Source organism: Hippocampus comes, unplaced genomic scaffold, assembly GCF_001891065.2.
Source record: "Hippocampus comes isolate QL1 unplaced genomic scaffold, H_comes_QL1_v1.1 scaffold80, whole genome shotgun sequence".
Taxonomy (NCBI): Eukaryota; Metazoa; Chordata; class Actinopteri; order Syngnathiformes; family Syngnathidae; genus Hippocampus; species Hippocampus comes.
This window is the reverse complement of record NW_017806164.1, coordinates 1,091,287-1,114,041: the sequence shown is the minus strand read 5'-3', so window position 1 is coordinate 1,114,041 and position 22,755 is coordinate 1,091,287. Positions and strand designations below refer to the sequence as shown.

General features: G+C 39.8%; 2 protein-coding genes and 1 long non-coding RNA gene across 3 annotated transcripts; all 3 read left to right on the top strand.

Moving 5' to 3' along the window:
• The first annotated feature begins 1,492 nt into the window (after positions 1 to 1,492).
• LOC109531570 (uncharacterized) lies at positions 1,493 to 7,189 on the top strand. Its single transcript, XR_002171199.1, has 4 exons — positions 1,493 to 1,955; positions 3,001 to 5,188; positions 5,253 to 5,370; positions 6,242 to 7,189. It is a non-coding gene; the product is annotated as an uncharacterized LOC109531570 (long non-coding RNA).
• A 1,865-nt stretch (positions 7,190 to 9,054) lies between these two features.
• Positions 9,055 to 13,626, top strand: eif3m (eukaryotic translation initiation factor 3, subunit M). The gene is made up of 11 exons (XM_019895915.1): positions 9,055 to 9,189; positions 9,544 to 9,676; positions 9,835 to 9,973; positions 10,764 to 10,887; positions 10,967 to 11,061; positions 11,240 to 11,323; positions 11,409 to 11,508; positions 11,700 to 11,781; positions 12,346 to 12,489; positions 12,688 to 12,748; positions 13,392 to 13,626. The coding sequence occupies exons 1-11, from the start codon at positions 9,148 to 9,150 to the stop codon at positions 13,513 to 13,515; spliced, it is 1,128 nt and encodes a 375-aa protein (XP_019751474.1). The 5' UTR covers positions 9,055 to 9,147; the 3' UTR covers positions 13,516 to 13,626.
• Positions 13,627 to 17,268: 3,642 nt separating this feature from the next.
• Positions 17,269 to 22,318, top strand: prrg4 (proline rich Gla (G-carboxyglutamic acid) 4 (transmembrane)). Its single transcript, XM_019895929.1, has 6 exons — positions 17,269 to 17,756; positions 18,179 to 18,342; positions 18,419 to 18,446; positions 19,531 to 19,672; positions 20,594 to 20,782; positions 20,876 to 22,318. Exons 1-6 carry the CDS (start codon positions 17,648 to 17,650, stop codon positions 20,895 to 20,897), a joined length of 654 nt encoding a protein of 217 aa, XP_019751488.1. The 5' UTR covers positions 17,269 to 17,647; the 3' UTR covers positions 20,898 to 22,318.
• The last annotated feature ends 437 nt before the right edge of the window (positions 22,319 to 22,755 follow it).

Here is a 22,755-nt window from a genome sequence, read left to right as displayed (position 1 = left end):
GCCGGTTACTTTATTTCTAATCTGTTCTTGAATTTCTTTGGATCATGCCATTTTGTTTCAGCTTTTTGAGATCTTTTGGCCGACTTCATTTTGGCAGACAGGTTCTATTTCAGTGATTTCTTGAGTGAACAAGTCTGGAGGTAGTCAGGCTTGGCCGTAGTGAAAATGAACTAAGAAATGTGATTTGCCAGTAGCCACAATAAATCAATGATTGAACAAGGGAGGCAAGTACTTTTTCCACACAGGGAGAGGTAACTTGAATATTTTTGTTGTCTTTGTCTGATCTATATGTAGTGTATGTATGATGATCTTCAACATTCAAGTGGGGTAACGGAATAAATCTGTAATTTTAAATTCATATTAAGGAGGTCTAAGCACCTTTCAAGTGCTTTCATCAAACAGGATAGTCATTGTTCCTCATTTTCCTTAATGAACAAGCATGGCCATGCAATTTTTTTTTTTAATTTCTATTTCCCCCCACTATCAACAGTGAGCACTCTTCAAAGAGTCACATATCAGAAGCGGTGATAAGACGCAGAGAAGAACAATCTGTGGGAGAGTGAGTATCTCCACACTATATGTGTCAGACACAACACTAGTCGACTGATGTTTAACACACGCTGTTCTGCTGTTTGTTTCTCTTCACCGTCAAGTTCCATCACGAAACCCGATATTCCTCCCTTCAGTTTATGTCCAATAAACACATAAATAATGTTGTAGTGTTTGAGTGCAATAGCTTTTTGTTTCTGGTAAAATATTTGCACTGAAATGAAGGCATAATGTCGATTCTTGTTTACCCAAGTCCAATGGAATGTCCAAAGGTGAACACTATCTGTACACATTATAAAGTGGCTCTTTGATTATTTGGATGGTCGTCATCAGACATTAGTGTTCAGCTACATGTATTTTTTTAGCCAGTCTGGTCAATTGTTTTTTCTATGTAATTCATATAAAAGTAATTCTATTGCTGAGTAACTGAGCTGGCAGACTTTCCTGGGTGTGGCACTCTGAATCTGGCTATCATCATGCTTGCATCACTGGTACTCTTCTGTGGCGGTGTTAAAAAAAAAAAAAAAATCAAAATTAACATTTCTGGAGTTAGATGTTACAAAAATATATACTGGAAATACTGTATAAGAGATTATGCTATTTCAACTGTGAGTTTTACAAACACCTAATTTCCATCCAAACCATGTCATTTATTGAACAGTTATATTAAAAAAAAAGAAAAATAGCAGCCTTTCAAAATATAATGCTCATTTTTTTTCCACTTTCAGAGGGGCATTCATTCAACAATGGTCTTATTTTGCAGTAGTGTGGAAATAACTTCATCATACTGAGAGGTGTCTCTCATACTCTGTCCCTCTAATCTGCAACAAGAAAGGCCATGAAATTACTAATGACAGCTCACATTATGATGCAGTTTCGGTCTCCACCAAAACATTGTAAGAATGAAAACCTTTTGAACAGTATAATTCGTAACTGAGCATTTTTATGCAGCTTTTGCAATGGACCTCTGCAAACAAAGTGGAGTAAAAGTCAGATAATAATACAAAACCCAGAGCAGAACAATAATCTAAACGTGTCCAAGAGAAATAACTTATTGCTGGCCTTGTGTAAACAATTGATATGATGAAAAAATGATCTGGCTGACTGAAAGCATTTTTAAAGTTTATATAGTTCGACACTTGCAGGAAAAAATGCGAAAATGTGATAATCCATGTCTCATCCCAGCAGGTGCATGTGTGTCACGTTCAAGGCCAGCCCGTTATCAGCACTTTACAGTAAACTGCCGCCTCTTTCGTGTTGTCACGCCCAGCAGCAGCTGCGGCCAGCAGGGCGTCAGCAGGACACCAAAAACATTGCGCATATCTCCAGCGGTTACTGTGCATCGGCTGTCATCCACCGCAAGCCTCATCGTGAGGACAAGCAAACGCGGACGTGATGACTCACATGTGAGTGCAATGATAGGGAGAAGCGTACAAAATAACTAACGTCAGCGTGGAATTGAGAATTCCAGCAGGCGAATAATCTCTGAAAATATGTTTGTTGCTATAAATCTCATCTTTTGACCTAGTTTGGATCCTAAGATTGGATCCTTCATTTCCTTTTTTTTGAAAGATGCCATTTAATGGCAATCTGTTCTCCAACATAAAATAATCTACATTAGGGGCCCCCCAACTAAAACTTAAAGAACATTTCTTCAAGGCGACATCCCAAACATCATGGCCTACATTTGAATTTAGTCAGCACATAATTTGTCATTACCATCCAAAGGATTATTTTAAGAAGTAATATTGTTCTGCAATGATATCGATTATTTGCAAAAATATTGCACGTATACACAATCGGAAGTAATATTAACAGCTGAAAACCTGCAATCCCCCTTTTCCACTTCCCCCCCTTTTCCACTTTTCTTGAGACTTCTCTCTTCACCAATTGACCAGACTCCACCCGTTTCAAACGCACCCACTGATTTTACCCACGAATCTGATATGTGGATTTCATTGGCTGAGGTGCGTCACGTGGGAGGAGTTAAAGCACATGGTAATGGTCAGTGTATTTCCTACGTTTACTATTGTAATGAAAACAAAAGCTGATAAGTCATTTTATATGACAAATGTTGATCAAATTAATGTAATATCAAGTGGTTGATCCATTCAGAAAGGCAACTTGGTCTCGGAGTCGGACAAGAATCCACCTATTGAGGACCTCTGTCCGACATCATCAACTCGGATGAGATGGCCTGTATTGTTATCTGAAAAGTGAAAGGTCATGGAATGTAACATGCCTCTAATTAGTATTACACAGTCGTGGCATCATTTGGTTTCAATTCAGATGAATTGGATGCTAACTGTTGTTTAACTATGTCATCTTAACACTTGTACAAGCCAGTGAGTGTGCGTAATATAAACACCGTTTGATGACAAGAGGTCGCTCCATCACAGAGAGAGCTGCGGTCCTACTGCATTGACTCCCCTTTTTTTTTTTTTTTCGCAGCTGCCATGAGGTTGAACGAGAGCACGCATGACCCACATTCCACGTTGGGGGATGAACGACCCCAAAGTTGCCATGATTGATCACCGTGGTGCTGTCAGTGATATGAAGCTAAGTGATATGGCATGAGTGGAGCAGGGGTTTTTTTTGTACAAATTTTCGTACTAGAGTCATAAAATTCTAGCTGAATGCCTGGTGTCAATGGACGTTTAGAGTGCATCGTGGGTGATTCTGATCATAACTCTGCTTGACTGAATACGAGAAGGTGGAGCAGATAATTAATCACAAGGACTTAGAAGCTATCAGAGGAGTAAATGATATAGATAGGCGTCAAACTATTATAAGGTCGCAGGTTCAAGACTAGCCAGATAGAAAATCATAGCTGGTTTTAAAGAGTTGCAAAAGCTTGGAAAATGAAAACAGAATTTACCTTGAAAATAATATTGGATTCCCTAAAATGAAACACGATCACTATTTGACCCAAATTTGAGGATTTTTTAAAAACCAATATGACTTTCCTTCCAATGAGCAAGCCGCAAATTTTTATTAAGTTTCTGATGGATGATGTTTTATTGTTTATATATTCTTTTATTTAATTACAGTTGTTATATTTAGGAATCCAATATGTCCAAAAAGAGAAGTGTGCACAAATCAAAGGTGGTCCAGAATCTCGGAAAAGATTGCATTCATCCTTGGAGGTTGCTCCCCACTGTATGATAAATGATTTCCTTTTATGAAAATTGGAGATTTGGAGTTGTCGGAGTTGCATGTTTACAGCTTAAGAGTGAACGTGCTGATAAGCAATGACTTATTTGAGAAAAATATAAAAGTTGTCTTTATTTGCAAAGTGTTTGAGGTTTTCCAAAGGTGGGTGCTACATTTCCTTTTTGTGACTTGTCAAGGACAAGACAAAATAATCTAAACAAGTACACAGCGTCGTGACTCATACTTAAGCCGAGTAATAATAACCAGCCGTTCCCAACATGTCACTGGCTATAATAAATGCTGTAATCTATTTCTATTGATCATCAAACAAACAAAATGTGTTTGTTGTAATAAATTCATGCCTATTGTGTTCATTTGGGTCATTGGTAATGATTTGTTTGATATGGGTTTGATTATGATGGCGACGATCAAATCATCATGACAGAACACAATTCACAACTAAAAAGTATTTCTTTTGGCTTAAACATGAAGCTTTAAAAAATAATTATGCTGCTTTGAGGTCCCATAAATTAGTCCTTGGCAGTAAAGGCATCTTCGACAGTATTTGTTTGTTGTTCTTGTGCAACGGCTTGCATGCTTGCAAGGAGGCGGGGGGCCGGGGTGGGGGCGTGGGGGGTGGATCGCTCATCTTATAAGTAATTAACAAGCAATCGGCCTCACCTTGGGAAGCACAAAGCAAGTCATGCAATGCATCCTGACAAGGTCACTGACTGATAGATGAGCCTGAGCGAGGGGGATTTTTCAGAGGCGGTGAAGGCAGGCAGAACTGTGGGAACCAGACAATTAGTGGGTGGAAGGTAGGCGGCCATGTTGGACGATGACCATGAGGCTGCTTTACATGGATACTCGCCGCTTGGACGGCAGACAGCGAGAGCCGCCGCACCTGGGCTCAACAGACTCTTAATACACAGTCATTTATCTTGTAGGAGGCCAAGTGGGCAATTTGCCATAAACATGAAAAGAATAACCACTACAGAGGTGCTGTTGGTATTCCAGGGGAATTACAGCAGCCCCTGGCGTCCCCCTGTCACTGCCATGCTTTGGTGAGCTTCACGCCTGTCTGATGTTGTTTTTGTTGTGGTTTTAATTATAATTACAATGTACAATGTTATCAAACACACTGACAACACAAATGATTTGTGGTCATAGAAACTAAAACTGCGGTACAAGGGGTGAACCGGTTTACTGATAAAATGTGCAACAGCATATGGAGTATGTGAGAAAAGTTCCAGGACCGCTGTCACAAAAGGTATTATTTCAAACCCAAACTATAAACTACGAGTTTTCCACTTCAGTGTGAGTCAGATGATCAACCGGCACGTCTACAAGGAGATCCTGCAGTGGCTGCTTTGTTCACTTTGTGGGAAGAGGTAACAGCTGTGGCAGGACAACTTGCAACTGCTTCACCATGACAACGCACCTGAGCATCCGACAGTTCCTGGGCCAGAATGTCATCACCATGCTGGTACGACCTCCCTAATGACGCAACATGACTTTGTGTGAGATTTTTTTTTCCCTTCTTTCCCAAGCTCAAGGGGGTCATCAAAATGTGGATGACATCAAGATGGCCGTGACAACGGAACATCGGATAATCCAGGAAAACTCCTTCCAGGAGGGCATGAAGTCCTTGCATAGAAGGCTGAAAAGGTTCGTTTGAGTATCGAAGAGTATTACTTTGCAGGGAGAAAATTCTAATTTGTGATTTAGATTTGAAACATATCTTTTGTGACAATAGTCCTGGAATTGTAATTATTGTTAATAATGTATCTGTCGCAGTGGTAGCTGTCACCATTGTTAAATCGCAACACCCTTCATAGAAGTTCAGCGAAATCAAGAAGATTTATTTAAAAAAAAACTGCCTTGACATATGTATATTGTATTTTTAAATGTGGTTTGTAATTCATTTGACATACTGCCAAAAGCATATCACATCCTATGACGTCATACAGCATGAGGCAAAGCTGCATTGTCTTTGTTTACAAGCGGCTAGAGAGTGAGGCAAGTACAGTGTTCCTCCGCAATTTGTGGGGAATCGGGATGGAGACCTGCCGTGGCCCACAAATAGTGAAAATCCATAATTAGCGCCAGTTTACGGTTGCGTAGACTCCAGAAGATTGCACCAAAGCATTACATGAATTTCTATCACTCACTTCAACGTAGTTCCTTGACAGAAATATGGTGCCAAAGCAATACTTTTATACTACATTTAGATTAGTAAGTGGCAAGCCATTTGAGCATTCAATATATAGACTGACTGGAACCAGAGAAAACAAACTCCAGGTGTGAAAGCCCCCCACATTATTTGGGGCCTTGCAAGAATGAAAATTAATGTTGATTGCTGCCGTTTATCATTTCTAGCGTGCAAAAAGTGCAAACGGTTGCTATAATTGTGATACGAAATGTTCGTACTGTTTTATCTCAAAGAGAGAGGTACATGCTGAAATTTGGATTTCATTGAACATTATATTGTCCCTGCATAAAGGCGTGTCTTTGGCAATGTTGTGTTTCCCAATCACAGTTTTACGATCAAATGGGAAACTGACATCATCAAGCAGACTGCGTGACAGACGGCAAATGACAACTGCTCTTCCGCCGAATTGTACTTAAAGATTTCACCAGACATAAATTACTGAAAACATGGGGCTGGTGTAATTGTCAACTAATCCTCTGAGGACCGCACTGGTCAGGTTTCATCGTGGTAAAGGTTAGGTTGTACAGTAAAGACATAGCAGGAAAACTGCAGTAGTCTGTCTTTCTGGTGTGCTTTTTTTCTGTATTTCAATTTCTTTTCCAGTGGAAATGTAGAGTCAAGCAAACATGACTAATTCTAACTGACAGGGGGAGAAACAGGAGTGTACTTCACACAATATAATTTCTCTGTAGACAGCACTCTTTCATTCTTTAGTAATGTGAAACGGGCTTTCATTTTGCTATTGAATCATTACTTTATAATAATACCTGTAAAAATATTGCAGCCGCTGGGCGCATCTGAACCGTCCGAACAGTTTACAGTGATCTGCAACTAGTTTTCATGAATGGCCAAATATGGGCCATTAGTTTTGTGATCAAAGGTGAACACAGTCACAATGTTGCAGATGTAATGGTCAATCAAAAACGCCATGTTCTACAACATGAGCTCTCACCACAAAAATTTGATTTTCATTTATGAAGCGAGATCCAGCCAGCCACCTCAATTACCCAATGGAACATGCTTTGGTTTTTTTTTTTTTGGACATACAGTACTAGAAAAAAGTGTAATTGCACACCCACTACAGTAGGTTGCAGTGGCACTGTCATTTTCAGACTGTGTGCATGGAGTATAAACAATATTAATAAAGTTATCCAGCAGATTTATATTCATTTTTTTGTTTCCTTAATGTTACCAAGGATACATTATTTTGCAGAGATGTACACAGCGCAATTTTAGCGACAGATGACCCTACTTACAGTCACGGCGGAGAGTTGGAAGGGGGCTGGCGTTAGATGCGAAATATTTTCTTCTTACTTTGGGGGGCATAACAGAAAATAAGTGAGAAGTACTGCATTACTTGTATCATATGCATATACTGTGTTTACAACAATGTGTATACAGTATTTATAATTTCATATCTGCCTAGTGAGGAGAAGCGATTCGAAGAATTAATGACTGAATGCAGCTATGGGGAAAAAGCAAAGCGTTGACTGTCTAAGTCGCCAAAATACATGAGGGCAGTGAATGAATAAAGTGATCATTGCCAATGGCCTTCATTCTATTGCGTCCTTCCTTCCATGTACTTTGAACTCGAGATTTTCGTGGCTTCTGTGACAATTGTTTGAAATAATAAAAGGACCAGTCTGAGCAAAGCAAGTCAGAGAAAAAGCGACAATGACAAAAATATACTACAAAACTTATGAGTAATTGTGGGTAACCATTTTTTTTCTTTTCATTTAGGAGTGTTAGTGTAGTGAGAGGCTTTTTTTGTGTATGCATGTTAAGAATGTAAGACTATTACTGGTACTGAAAACACCCTGAACGCTAAATAAAGTTTTTAGGATGGTGACATTTTGACCCTTGAACCATGTATTTTTATTGCAATGCAAACACATGTTCTACCAGACATATTGAAAACACAAAAGTGTTTTTTTTTCTCAACATATTGATGTTATAAATATTAGATCTTGTATTCAAGGTAACACTGCAAAAGCATTTTAAAGAAGACTCAACAGTTCTCATATACACCTGGAGCTTCAAAGCTGAAAAAAAAATATCAGGACCTAAAATACGCCAGGCACTTGACAACAGTTATTAATCAGATAATGAAAGGCGCCGTGTTACACTAGCACACTTGTGGAGAAGTATCTATAAATTATTTGCTGTGACAGCATACAAGGGCAACAGAGAGTAAGGGTGGGATTTGGTACCAGGCACTTGCCTTCCCAACAAGATGACGCATTGTGCGAGTATGATGGTGAAATCCTCCATCAGCCATTTCCCCTCTTTTTTTTTCTTTTTTAAGACTAACTACAGTGAGTTCAGTTCCTTAACTGTAAGCACAACGAGAAAGATGTGGCAAGAACTCTTTCAGGGAATAATGACTTCGCATATACCTCGGTAGCCAGTGAGTCCTAAAAATACCCGAATTTCGGTGACAAATGAACTGTAAGCAATGCATCTGAAAACAACTTCGGTATCTTCGCTCTGGGACTGAAGCCTGTGCAGCACCTTTCAGATGTTTGTAACACGACTCCGTCGTTTTTAGGGTGAACTCTTGCTCTACTTACCCTTTGCACCCCACTCACTTCTATCACCCTGTGACCTGCCATTGTAACAATACACAGGATCGGGCTTGGCACAGAGGCAGACCACGTGCGCCCACAGGTCAGTGGGGCTACGGTGGAGGGTGTTTGCCCTTTGACACTGATGGTGTTTCCGGGTTGGAACGGGCCGCGATGGTGGTCCACGCAGATGGGCCGGAGCTCCATTAGATAACCTCTCTTTCAGGGATCAGTTTCACCTCAGTAACTCTCATCCAAGTCATCCAGGGTTAATCTCCCAGAGAGAGTAGATGGCTATCTGGAGAGGAGAGAATGAAAGATAGGGATGCAGTGTGGAAGTCTGGGTGACATCAAATTTAAGAGGTTGGCTGACCTTTGAGGCTAAGGGAACATTAGCTGAAGCTATCCAGCAGCGATATGTGGGGATTTAGTCATAAATTTGGAAGGACGAAATTAAGTGGAAACAATTCCCTGTAATAAAGGCGGGACATAATTTAAAACGCTTGTGAAACCCCAAGGCTGAGAGGGAAGGCTCTGTGAGCACTGTCGCTTTAAGAATAATGACCCGGAAGTAAAATCTCTCATCGGCATTGTTGCCTTTTTCTTTTCCGGTCAGGTCTACCCTAGTGGAAGCGTGTCTTGTCACCGAGGCGCACAAAAACAACAAAAATGAGCGTCCCGGCATTCATCGATATAACGGAAGACGACCAGGTATCGCCTTGTTATCAATATCTTTGTTTTATTCTCATTCTCCCTGCTGATGACTTCGTTAATTCCTAATATTTAACCAGAAAGATTAGCGAGCTAAGCTAACACGGTAAAACGCAGCGGAGAGGTAGTTACTATAACCGCAAGAATCGGGTGGAACATATCCGATCGAATTGACTTTAAATACAAGCTTTGTTAACTATCTGACATCGTAGTTTTGTGCAGCTTACCCATGTCAACGACGCTTGATGAGATAATTACGTTAGCTGCTACATCGACACAAATTAGACAAAAGACGGGACATATGTTTTCAAGTTCAACCAAATATCAGCTTTTAATGTTTGCACATTTTCAAAGGCTTCCGAGTTGAGAGCCTACATCAAGTCCAAAGGAGCGGAAATCTCCGAGGAGAACTCTGAAGGTGGACTTCACGTCGACCTGGCTCAGATCATTGAGGCTTGTGATGTTTGTCTCAAAGACGATGATAAAGGTCAGCAGTCGTCCAAGACACCTTAATCGTGTAAAACATGCTGACCAATCTCTGTTCAGACAAAACTGGTACAAGTGAGCCTCAGCCTCACCATACAGCAAATAACACGGAGGTGGGCATATGTGTGTGTGGGTGTGGGTGTATCTCCATCCCCACAGATGTGGAGAGTGTGATGAACAGCATCGTATCGCTGCTGTTGATCTTGGACGCAGAGAAGCAAGAAGCTCTCATCGAGAGTCTGTGCGAGAAACTTGTCAAGTTCCGTGAAGGAGAGAGACCTTCCCTCAGGATGCAGTTGTGAGTCATTTTCTGAACTTTTTGCTTTCTGAAGTCTCACACACGTGTTCTTAGCTGCTACTGAAAGCTAAAATAACCATTCCTTGATATGTGGAAACTACTGGTAAGGAGATTGCTGACAGTGCAGAACCTGTATTAAAGATAAACATTAGAACAATGTGGTGGTCAAAGGCTGAAGAGAAAAAAAAACACCAACTTGGTTATGTGAAGTCTGCATTTCCCCCCTGGGCTTGCAATCTCTTCAACTACTCTTGCTTCCTCCCATATTCCAAACACATACATGCTAGGTTAGTGCATATGTGAGTTTGCTTCTTTGGATAAATGTGCCCTGAGATTGACAGGGAGCCAGTCCAGCGTGTACTCCACCTCTTTCCAATTTACCCATGAAAAAAAATGGATTGATGGATAATTCTTGTGGAATTATGTTATATATCCATTATTGACAGATAATGGGACGATTTGTTCCTGTGCATACTTGGTACTCATCGAATAGCATCAATCACTGACGATATTTGATGCCGGTGTATAGATATTGTATCATAACAGAAAACGGTCCTATACATAGTTCCACTCCAAGTCAATAATAATAGCGGCTTTTGCTCCAAAACCTTCTCCTCTGCAGTGATGGATTTGGAAGTATTAGTGGAAGACAATAGCATATTCTGGAGCAGAAGACACTGTTTGAGATCATACATTGTTCAAAAACTTATACAATGGAATACACTAAACTAATGTAAGGAAAGGCACCATCACGAATGCATTTGAAATGCTTTTTGTTTTTGTGTTCTAGGCTAAGTAATCTGTTCCATGGCATGGATGAAAATGCTCCAGTCAGGTATACAGTCCTATGCAGCCTCATCAAGGTGGCAGCCGCCTGCAACGCCATCGCCTTCATCCCCACTGACCTTGACCAGGCACGTTCAGTCCCACTTGTTGATATCTTTGCCATCTCATGAAAACTCACTTTTTGATTCTCTTCATCCTGTCAATTAGGTGGCCAAGTGGATTGTAGATTGGAACCTGAATACAGAGAAGAAGCACACTCTTTTGAGGCTGGTCTACGAAGCACTGGTGGACTGCAAAAAAAGGTAATTGCATATTTAGCCATAGAGATGAGAGCCAATCAGGCAGATAAGCAAGTTTGTCCACATTCAGTCAAATTTTCATTCAGGTACACCTCCACGATCTAAAGACATGCGCTACACACATTAAAAAAACGTCAGAGAGCTGTCCATCAAAACGGAATCACTGTATCTGATTTGACAGTGAGGCTGCAGCCAAAGTGATGGTGGAGTTACTGGGAAGTTACACAGAAGACAATGCATCTCAAGCGCGCGTTGATGCCCACAGGTAAATTTGCATCCCTTCCCCTCGTGTGGTCCCATTCATTTTCACTGCACGTCCTTCACATTGCTCTCCCTTTTGTTCTCTTTAGATGCATTGTCCGAGCTCTAAAAGACCCCAACACTTTCCTGTTTGACCACCTGCTCACTCTCAAGCCAGTTCGCTTCTTGGAAGGAGAGCTCATCCACGACGTGAGTTTTGCGATGTGCAGTTCTTTCATGCTGTGGAATCTTTAAAATCTGATATTGCCTTGTGTAGTCTACAAATCCCTCATCCAACATGGCTTGTTAAACTAAACTTGTCTCATATGACAATAAACAATTACTTTTGACTTGAATTTTTCTCCACTGAAGAAGTTGACGGCTCTTCTTCTCTTTTACAGCTGTTAACTATATTTGTAAGTGCAAAGTTGGCTTCCTACGTCAAGTTTTACCAGAATAACAAAGACTTCATTGACTCTCTCGGTAAGTACATTCGCCACGTTGTTACGTACCTACCCACGCATACACACGCTAATAACACGGGTCATACTAAAAAGAACGAACAACACATTGCTAAGTGTATGAGAATATCATTGTCATGAAAATATCACATGTACTAGAACTACAAAAATATTGAAGGAGGGGAGTTGAGAGAGAGAATGGTAGTTGTCTGCTGACTTTTTCCCAGTCTAATTTTAATTTCCCCATAACAAGTGAAATCAAAATATTGTGTAGCCGTTACCATTTATACAAATCACAGCATGTCATCTTGGCTGTTGAATATTGAGCCGGCATTTTCCCCGCAGTTGACACCAAAGAGGAATGTGCATGCATCAGCAGTGTGCCTTCCCCTCACGACCAAGTGATCAGTTGTAAATACACGCATAGGACGGACCCCCCCAAACTGACACTGTGTAGTCGTGTTGATGAGCAGAATGCCCAATTGTGTTGCTCGTCATTGTTCAAGCAATCATCAGTGGGGAAGTCCCTCAGGGAAAAGTAATGACCTGCGACGGTTTAATGATTTCTATGCGTTGCTGCCCACAGGCCTGTCCCACGAGCAAAACATGGCCAAGATGCGTCTGCTCACGTTCATGGGCATGGCAGTGGAATTCAAGGAGATCTCCTTTGAAACCATGCAACAGGAGCTGCTGGTTGGAGAAGATGATGTTGAAGCTTTTGTCATTGATGGTAAATAACCTTCCCTTAGCACAGGCCACTTTTCATTTACCAGGATGGGTTTCATAACAAGACATGAGAATCGTTCTGTTTGAAACCCTGCATGGTCAAGTGTATTTTCTCTTTAAAATGTCATTCAAGTGTGTAGGTGTTGACCTTTTCTGCCTATTCATTTGTTGTGTATTTTTTTTTTTTCTGTTTACCTTTTAGCTGTTCGGACAAAGATGGTCTACTGCAAAATTGACCAGACTCAGCAACAAGTTGTTGTCAGGTAATTAAAATTGACCAGACTCAGCAACAAGTCTTTCTTTCTTTCTTTCTTTCTTTCTTTCTTTCTTTCTTTCTTTCTTTCTTTCTTTCTTTCTTTCTTTTTTATTTATTACATTTTTATTCATTATTATTTTCTCATAAAAAGGCCAATTGATCAGACTCATCCAGCCTAGTAGCTACAACAATAGCATGGTGTCCAAGGCAGAAAAAAGGGTCAACCCGCAAAATTAATTTAAATAATGAAATTAGAGCAACCAATTATTATTATTTTTTGCTTACCTTAAATCCAAAACTGCCAGAGGGGAATTCATCACGGGGATAGATTCCACACCCACCTGCTTTAAGTGAAAATTTGACATATAGTGAGACCATTCAAAAGAATGTGTACGTACTGCAAGTCAGACTTTGTCTACGTGAACGCAGTACTACACAGCAAGCGAAGGATTTCAAAGAATGATGTAAACAGGAAGTATTGCAGCTCTATTGTGCCACACGAAAAGATGAAAATTCCTTCAAAATGGCGGGCTGGACCGTCAAAAGAAATCCCTCTGTAAAGTTCTCTTCATTTTCAGTCTGCTGGATAAATGTGTCACTCATTTGTAAAGAATACGACTTGACATATTCTCCGTCGTCCTCCCCATCAGCCACAGCACACACCGTACCTTCGGCAAGCAGCAGTGGCAGCAGCTGTTCGATAGCCTCACCTCCTGGAAAGCCAACCTAGCAACCGTCAAGTCCAGCCTGCAAACTCTGTCACCTTCCGCCTAGATTCCACCTTCACCCTATCCGTCAACTGCCCGACCCGACCCTTGGATTTCTTCTTTCACAACTGCTCCCTCAGCTTTTATACTCATCCAATAAAAGAACAGTGGAGATCAATCTGGTTGATTTGATTTTTTTTTTAACGATTTATATTGTACAGGATTGTTTTTAATGGTTGCGGTTTTAATCATTGAATCTTTTCAAATGGGCATCATCTTCATTTTAAAGGTGATTCTTTTCAGGGGGTGGGGGGTCGCCCTCAAATGTCTCTCAACATCTGGTTTCAGTAAAAGGACAACATGCCAGTATTAGATGAGCTGTGACTTGCGTTGAGAAATTGGCTGCAATGATGAGGTCGCTTGTCAGGGAAACACGCGAGAACTGTCGACGCTAAAGCGAACTGCGATGAACCCGTCGTACATTATTGTGTTAACAACACTTGGAGCTCGTAGGGGGATGATTCACAGCGTTGCCAGGCAATGTCCAACTTGTGGTCAGCATGATTCACTCTGTTTGTTTGATTTTATCTTGCAACAAGTATCTTCTCACATTCTGCGCTGAGACATTAAAGGTGCAAACTGCGGAACACCAAAAGCCAAATGCACCTAAAGTGGTAAATATATTTTTTTATGTTAACGGTTTCGAATGGTCTGATGTGACACTTGGATGCCTCTCACCTCCTTTGAATGCACCTAGAGTTCAGTATCATTCATCATTCGGTTGCTCAGGGCGTTGCAAACAATCAGGTCACAGCATGGGATGTGGCCAAAGGATGTCCACTTCTACATCTTTCTGTGACTCTTCCAGTTTCTTGGTATCTCGGTGGCCACTTCCGTCTGTGAACATCCTGTTTGTTTCACATTGGTAAGGTACTGTTGATCCATTGTTAGGTGTCGTCTTGGTCTCATGATGTCAAAATATTAACAGCATGAGGACGACTGGTTAAACAACAGCTCTAATTGAACCAAGACATTTATTGGTCGCTTCAAGGATCAGACATCTGTTGTGAATTTTGCCATTAAGCTCCTCGTTAGAGAGCAGCAACTTGTGCAAAAACTGAAACATTTAACAGTTGAACACGTGCATTCAAAAGTTCAGAGAAGGTCACATTTAGTTCACCTGTAAAGTTTTGAATGCATTTTAGCCTCGTCCTGAAATTTCACCCGCTAGCCAAATATCCCTGACTTTTTGTGAGTCGTGTATATGTCTTTTGTAGTCGGATTAAGCCTTAACTATAGTAGCGATCAGCTTTTCCTATCCCGCCAGACATCTGCAGAAGCTCAGCACTCACCCCTGTCCGGTGGTCCACCAGGAGTAACATCTCCAGCCTTTATCGGGGCGTCGGTATCATGCAAAAACATTCTCAGGGGCCACCGTCGGACAAAAAACTGGAACACTGCAGAGAAAGAGTCGTGCGACGAAGTCAACGGAATGTTTGTAAAGCCTTGTATCTTGGCTGGAATATGCTCCTTTTTCGTCTGGCTACTGCTCCCTCTCCCTTGCTTCTAATTTGTCTCATTCAGTGTTTCTGCATGTGAGAAGTGCCAGATGTAAATACTGGTGTCATTTTATCTGCTGTAAGCGCTATGACCTTATTGTTATCTAAGTCAGAGAGAGGTGCTTCTGCATTGTTAAATCATGAAAAGCGACAACAGTAATGAACAAGCACAAACAGCTGCCTCGTTGTGTGTGAACTATTGAGAACTAGATGTATACCTCAGCACAAGACGTTACTTTTTTTTAAATCTGGGTTACGATATCATCGTCAGTGAGCGATACAGTTTGACATCACGCAGCTGATAAAGGCTGGAATTCCTCATTTCCGTGTGAACATTCCTCTGAATAAATTCTGATACTCTACAGAATCCAGATACCTCGCCAGCTACAAGAGAGGGGTTCTCATTGTCCCTTCAATTAGCACCGTGCAGTAGTCAGCCAGATAAAGTCCAATTGCATCATATCTTTTTTACATAAACACTGGCCACAAGGCCTCGAGTCTCAGGGATAGATATTTGCCTGTGTGAAACATCAACATATTTTACACAGAAGTCCAGCCAAAAAGCATTAGAGCCAAGAGAAGATGTACTGTAGGATTTATCTGCCTTTTCCCTTTAACACAGATGGCTATGCACTTTACATGGGTTAGTTGACCCTTCTGTGATCAAGTGGAAGAGGATTTGATTATTTTGACTGTCACTATACACGGATGGCATAGATTGGTGAACAGTTACATTATTTGTCCAAAAGTAAATAATTTTCTGACCGATTAAGTGGTTTCTGCCTCCTGATGTAATGAGTGCACCATTTGAGAGGTGGAAAAAGCACACTGTCCTTAGCACGGTATTGGTTTTGAAACAGCATTCTGTTAGCGGTAGGTTGACTTTATTTTCATTTTAATGCACAGAGATTAACTTGTCTTTCCAGCTTGTATGACTTTTAGGAATGTTTGAATGTTAGTGAAAACATCAAAATATTATGGTATGACGGTGAAAGGATAAAACAGAAACAAATACATTATGATTTTTTGGGAAATTGGAAGAACCCAACCAGCATCACTTTGTAATTCCACTTTTTTTCTGTATAATTATTGAACATGTTTTGTGTTTATTTTACCACCAAATTTGCTGACCACTTTTTTCGTGAAAGGAAACTAATCACAGATGTCTCCTCTTCAGTCAAAAATAACACTGGTTAAATCGTTTCCAGAATCATTTTCCCCTTACATGGTTTACACACAGCAGTGTGGTCCCTGCGAGAGGTTGAGTGCCTTTAAAAGAAGCATATAGATCCCAAAGATAGCATTGGATTACAGATGTAATTTGTGCCTACCCATTAAAGGTGATGGTATAGCTCCTGCGTTGTAAAAGCATCAAATGGATTGATGCAGTTCAAATGTTTAGGCAAAATTTAGCTTTTAAAGGGTCATTAAAGAGACAGACCTTTTAATTCCACTGGAGCTTGTTACAAGATGGCAGCCATTAACCATTCGTGGTATCAGGGCACTCTCTAGTGGTATGTGAAAGAATCACTGAATTAAAGATACAAATACAATTTACACCGTAAACATGAAATACAATCCAGCATGAGCTTGTATGCATAGTTTGTTTAACTTTTTATTTTACCCACAACAGTTTCATTTTAAGAGCAGTTCAGTTGTATTTAACGTTTTAATACAGTAAAATAAAATCACACGCATTCCTGAAGAATGGCTGCAACATTTAAGTACGTATTTTTTAGTTTTACAGTGAACACATTTTACTCGAATCAGTATTTTTACTAGTTTTCACTCGCATCCTTAAGAAACAAAATTTGCTTTTATATTTTTGTTATATTTTCCCCAATATTTATGTTACTCCTTAATCACACCTTTCCTTGAAGTTTACTTGAAGCATAAAATTTAATTCTTGTTACTCTCAGTCTTCTTACTCAAATGAGTGGTTTCAGAACACTAAAACAATGACATAAAAAATGAAGTTGCCAGAGATGGGCCAATACACATTTAGAGTTATTCAATCCAATTATTATTAGATAAAAAGTTGAGAAAAAAAATTAAGTTAATTTAGAGAGAATTTGATGGAATGGTCCATGTAACAATCAATGCTTTTTGAATTCAATTCATATTCTTCCTAAAATTCTACCAACAATAAATTGTTGTGAAATGACAGCGAAATCTACTGCGTGGAGCCTTATCTCTGCCGCCATCTATCGTCCGTCTTTCTGCATAGCACACATCGTGTTATCCAGGTAAAGTGATCGATTGGTCGAGCCTGCGCAGGTAGCTCAAGGAAGAGCGGTGCAGTTTTGACTTGGGAGTAAACAAGATCCCTTTGAAACAAATTGGAAGGGACGAGCGTCTTCTATGAAACACACCGACAACAAATTGCTGTCTTTTTTTTTTACACCAGCGTGGGGTAATCTGCAAAAAACTGTCAAGAAAAAAATTTATGACGTTTCCCGAGTCTTATCAGTGTAGACGTGGGGACACGTACCGCTCCCTTCTTTCGATATTATGCGTCGACGTTGGCTCCTGGTGATATAAACGGCTGTTGTCAGCAAGGGTGGAAGGGGACTTAGTGGACTATTTATGAGGCTGAAACTTTCTTTTGCGGCCTATTAATGCGTCTGTATACACGTGACCATGTTCCTTCATCTTGACCTGCTCCTCCTCGTCCTCCTCTTCTTCACCTGCGCAGATCTGGCCTGCGTGAGGAAGTTATGCTCCATAGAGGACGCCTCACCAGAGGCAGGTAAGTCATTTTCTCCTTATATAAATCCATATGGGACATTTACTGTTAATACATGTGGAACTGCGATGGACAAGGTAAATGTTGAAGGCAATTTTTCATCAGTGCTACGAGAGGACCACATAGGACCACACGCTTCGTTTTAAATATGGACACGAAATATTTGCATGGGGACATATATATATATAGTAAAAACCCAAATATTCTCCCCAAAAAAATATTGCTAAACTTAAGTACCGGTACAGTATATTTAGCCGGCTGTACTTTTTTTGTTTTACTTAAGTATTGGAGTTGACTCAGTACTCCTACTTTTAGCAAAGTCGTTTTTGACAGAAATATTCGCACCTCGATTTAAGTACAGCGTGACTACTTTTGCCATCTCAGCCTTCACTTAAAGTGTCATTCCAATCTGTTTGGGGTGTCAGTGTTTGTGGATGAAGGAGAGGCAAATTCGTTCCTGGGTCGTCATCTGCTGTTCAACCGGTTCGACTTTGAGATATTCGTCCCTGGAAACTTGGAAAGGGAGTGTTATGAAGAGGACTGCAATTACGAAGAAGCAAGGGAGGTCTTTGAAGATGCCCAGGCTACTGTTAAGTGACGCAGTATGTCAAATAATGAGGTAAAATGCGACATAGATTAATTACACTGGTTTCTATGTTTTACAGAATGAATTTTGGAAGAGATACACTGCAGGTAAGAATGATAATTTCACTATTATTAAAACATGCTCATTCAATTGTACTCACTGGCCACAACATTGATTACATACCGGATATGAACGTCAAAAGGAAGCAATTACTGTGTAGTCTGTATACATATTCAAACACAACCAAAGTTCTGATTAAAGGTAATAAAGCTCAGTTTTGACTGAGAGTGTTCACAAGTTGTTGTTGTTTTATAATTATTTGGTTACTTATTAGGATACAGTGCAAACTTCACCCACAATAATAAACATGTAACAGACAATTAGCATTTGTAAAGCCAGATTTGAATTGAGGTGCTGTTTACAATAACACTTGCGTGACTTCATACAAAGCAAGTGCTACTCTCTTAAAACCTGTCTATCCACCTGAGCATCTAACCTTTAAACGGTACATGCTCATCAGTCTGCTGACAAATGTAAGCAGAGTTCTTCTCGGGCTTTTGTTTTGCATGTATGATCATTTCATTTCATATCGATTTTTTTTTTTTTTTGTTTGTGCAGAGTTCTTCTCGGGCTTTTGTTTTGCATGTATGATCATTTCATTTCATATCGATTTTTTTTTTTTTTTGTTTGTGCAGAGTTCTTCTCGGGCTTTTGTTTTGCATGTATGATCATTTCATTTCATATCGATTTTTTTTTTTTTTTGTTTGTGCAGAGTTCTTCTCGGGCTTTTGTTTTGCATGTATGATCATTTCATTTCATATCGATTTTTTTTTTTTTTTGTTTGTGCAGAGTTCTTCTCGGGCTTTTGTTTTGCATGTATGATCATTTCATTTCATATCGATTTTTTTTTTTTTTTGTTTGTGCAGAGTTCTTCTCGGGCTTTTGTTTTGCATGTATGATCATTTCATTTCATATCGATTTTTTTTTTTTTTTGTTTGTGCAGAGTTCTTCTCGGGCTTTTGTTTTGCATGTATGATCATTTCATTTCATATCGATATTTTTTTTTTGGGGGGGGGGAACAAAAAGTCAACATAATCAGAAGAGTGTGATGGTGTAAAACTCCCCATTTTGTTTGTCGTATTTAAAGCGCCACATTGTGATGCTCCTTTTGTGTCAAATGGTGATCCACAGAGAAGGACAAGAGACCATCAAGAGTTGACATTACTTCCCTCCTGGTGGCACTGGTTGTTGTCGGAGTGATCTTTGTTCTCGTGGGCCTACTTGGCTGGTATTTTTGTCCGGGCAAATGTAAAGATGACTTCAGCCGAGCCAGGTGAGGGAGAGAGCGGTTAACATGATCTCTAATTTTGACTTGAATCCATTTTTGTCCTCATACCCTCTAAACAAGCAAAATCTGTCAATGAATTGAAAGCATGTAAATTGTACTTAAATGATCAGATTTTCAAACATGTTCAACATGTCTTTCAGAGCATTGTACTTGAATCTTGGCACCGATTTGTTCTTTTTAGGAAAGTCCTTCATCTACTGTTCCATGTGGGAGTTATAAAGAGTTATGGAGGCATTCTGAGTACAAATTCAATTCAATAAATGCAATAGTGTCTTTAAAAAATACATCTTTTTGAGAGCTGAATTACATATAAACAACCGAAATAATGTTGCAACATTTTTTAACTTGCCATACGCTGAACCAACTTGCCATATGACTGAACCATTATTCAAACACGGTTCTTTTTTCCAATAAACAAGCGCAGTATTAACTCTTTCAGGGACAGCGGTCACTCAGTGGACAGCTTATCATGTTATCAGGTTACAGAAGTCACCAAAGCTTTAATTTACAAACTCTGTCCTCTCTCTCTCTCTCTCTCTCTCTCTCTCTCTCTCTCTCTCTCTCTCTCTCTCTCTCTCGCTCTCTCTCTCTCTCTCTCTCTCCCCCTCTCTCTCTCTCTCTCTCTCTCTCTGTGTACGCAAACTGAGAAAAGAAGTATATCCACAATGTAGGATTAATTCAATTTATCATTATGTTTAGCTTCATATTGATGTACAATTATCCAAAAATTACATACACTCAAGAGGCTCCAACAATGACGGAAAAGTTCAATGTGCAGTGTGAAAATCAGGCAATCCGCCTTTACAAATACCGCAATATCATCTTTTTACACGATTAATAAGTATAAAACTTGAATGAACCACACCCAATGGACATTATGCAATTGTCTGCTCTGCTCCTCCACAGCTCAGTTCGGGTTCGTCCTAGGAGGAGCAATGCCTCCATCATCATACGTCGGCTCGAGGAAGTGTCTTTACAGCCAGTCCTCCCACCCCCGCACCCCATGGACGAAGTTGAGCCCCCGGGACTGCCCTCATATGAGCAAGCCATTGCAAAAAGTGGACAACACGATGCCCCACCACCTCCCTATCCAGGGTAACTGTAAACCACTTAGCACATTCATGAGTGAACTGCATCCTACAATATAGTCACATAATTTACACTTTCCGTATTCTCTTCTTTTGCTAGAGCTGGAAGTATTCGTCGGTAGAGTCTTCAGGAGCTTCACATCTACTCTCACACTGTGCTTGTTGACACTGTACAATGTACACAAATGATGACACGATGCCTGTGCCGCCTGCTTATCATCGGGATTGAGCTATCCTATCAATGCTCATATGTTTTTTATTCACTTCTAATCTTACGTTTCTAGAGTCTAGACCTGAAAAGTATTGTCACAGGAGCCTATATTGTGCTTTTTGTGCACTAAAATCCAAACCTTCACTGAATTGTGTTAGATTTGAAGAGTAGTTCAAATGACAAATTACAGTGGTACCTTGACTTAGGAATTGACCAATTTACGCTTTTTTTTTAAGCCATGGGGCGCTGCTTAACCAACTTTTTTTTTCTCTGACTTTCGAGCAAAAATTTGAGAAACAAGCACTAGATGTGACAGTGATTTTTAACTCACTTCACATCAAGCAACAATTTGACACATAAAATATTAACAACAATCAATATTCCAAAAAGAAGTTTCAAGTGGTTTATTACATGTCCCACTTGAAATTTGCTATCAAAGTAAACAGAAAACAAAAGAATGTGTGTTTAGAACAGCCACATAATTTTGAATGTCAGATAGCTTAAACACAATACAGAATGCTATAGATGGACTAACGAGTTAAAAACGTTAAGCAGCAGATATTTGATCGTAAATGCTGCAGCAACACATGTACCCAGACAATATAGCAGCATTCTCAGGCATATATTTTTCTTCGGCTAATACTACTAAAACTTAATGAGTCACTTAATTGTGTAACTTTTTTTTTTGTTTGTTAGTGTCTGTGTGATTGCATTACACGGACCCCCCGGTGGCCAAGGCGCACACACCAGAAGGAGCAAACGGTCTGGAACGTATTGATGGCATTTCCATTCATTTCAATGGGGAAAGATAATTTGAGATTGGAATGTTTTAAATTATTGGTGTGGTCACGAAACAAATTAAACTCGTAAGTCAAGGCACCATAGTATTATAATTTTTTACCTGATTTATTAGTCGTCGAAGTAGGATCGAGCACTTCCTGTCACTTGTGGCAGTTTATTTTTTAACATTATTTTGTTGCAATTGTGGGGATGGTTTTGCTACTATAATTATTGCTTTAAATATTTGTCAAGGTGAGTATGAGACTGAGAACGATTTTCTGCAACGTGCAATCACTTGAATGCTTTCTTCATGGTGAGAAAAGAGCCTGCAGAAGGTATTTACATTATCAAGATATAAATATGACCTTAAATGAAAATAAAACATTTTAAAAATCAGCAAAACAGATTTTAAGGCTTTGCCTAACCAGACAAAGTCCAGATTAAAATGGTCGTGCAAAATATATTCATCAGAAGGCACCAAGTTTGTTGAAGTTTATCATGCATACTCAAATCTTATCTCGAGACTTTGGATAAATAAATATGTGAATTCAATGTTGCTGTTTTTTTACATTTCTTGACACATAACAGCACTTTACAAAAACTGTAAAAGGAATCTATATAAAAATCAACAGCTCTGGACGACACAAAATTTGAATCTAAACGTTTTGAAGAATAATGACATCTGAATAAATCGTGTTTTTTTCTTTAAATGCTGATTCATTTTGCGGTCGTTTCCATGCCCTTACAGCAACATATTAAATTTAAAAACAGCTCATAATCGCCTCTTATGTCACATGGCTTTTAATTTTATCTTTGTGCCCTTTATAACTTGGCAAACGATTGGTTCCATTCCAGCCCGCTGGCTAAAGGAGAGGCTTGATGATGCAAGTATATTAATTATTAGGCAGTTTTTCCCTAACGTGTAATGGGCCAAGGCACATTTTACACGAGAAAACTCACCGTACACCACTAAGTAAAATGTCACAAGT

Bases quoted from the DNA above. Each gene is read 5' to 3' on its own strand.
- eif3m (XM_019895915.1), top strand. From the start codon at position 9,148: ATGAGCGTCCCGGCATTCATCGATATAACGGAAGACGACCAG. The intron at 10,888-10,966 runs GCACGTTCAGTC...CCTGTCAATTAG, and splicing joins TCCCCACTGACCTTGACCAG to GTGGCCAAGTGGATTGTAGA. The intron at 12,490-12,687 runs GTAAATAACCTT...TTTACCTTTTAG, and splicing joins TGAAGCTTTTGTCATTGATG to CTGTTCGGACAAAGATGGTC.
- prrg4 (XM_019895929.1), top strand. From the start codon at position 17,648: ATGTTCCTTCATCTTGACCTGCTCCTCCTCGTCCTCCTCTTCTTCACC. The intron at 18,343-18,418 runs GTTAAGTGACGC...TATGTTTTACAG, and splicing joins TTGAAGATGCCCAGGCTACT to AATGAATTTTGGAAGAGATA. The intron at 18,447-19,530 runs GTAAGAATGATA...GGTGATCCACAG, and splicing joins TTGGAAGAGATACACTGCAG to AGAAGGACAAGAGACCATCA.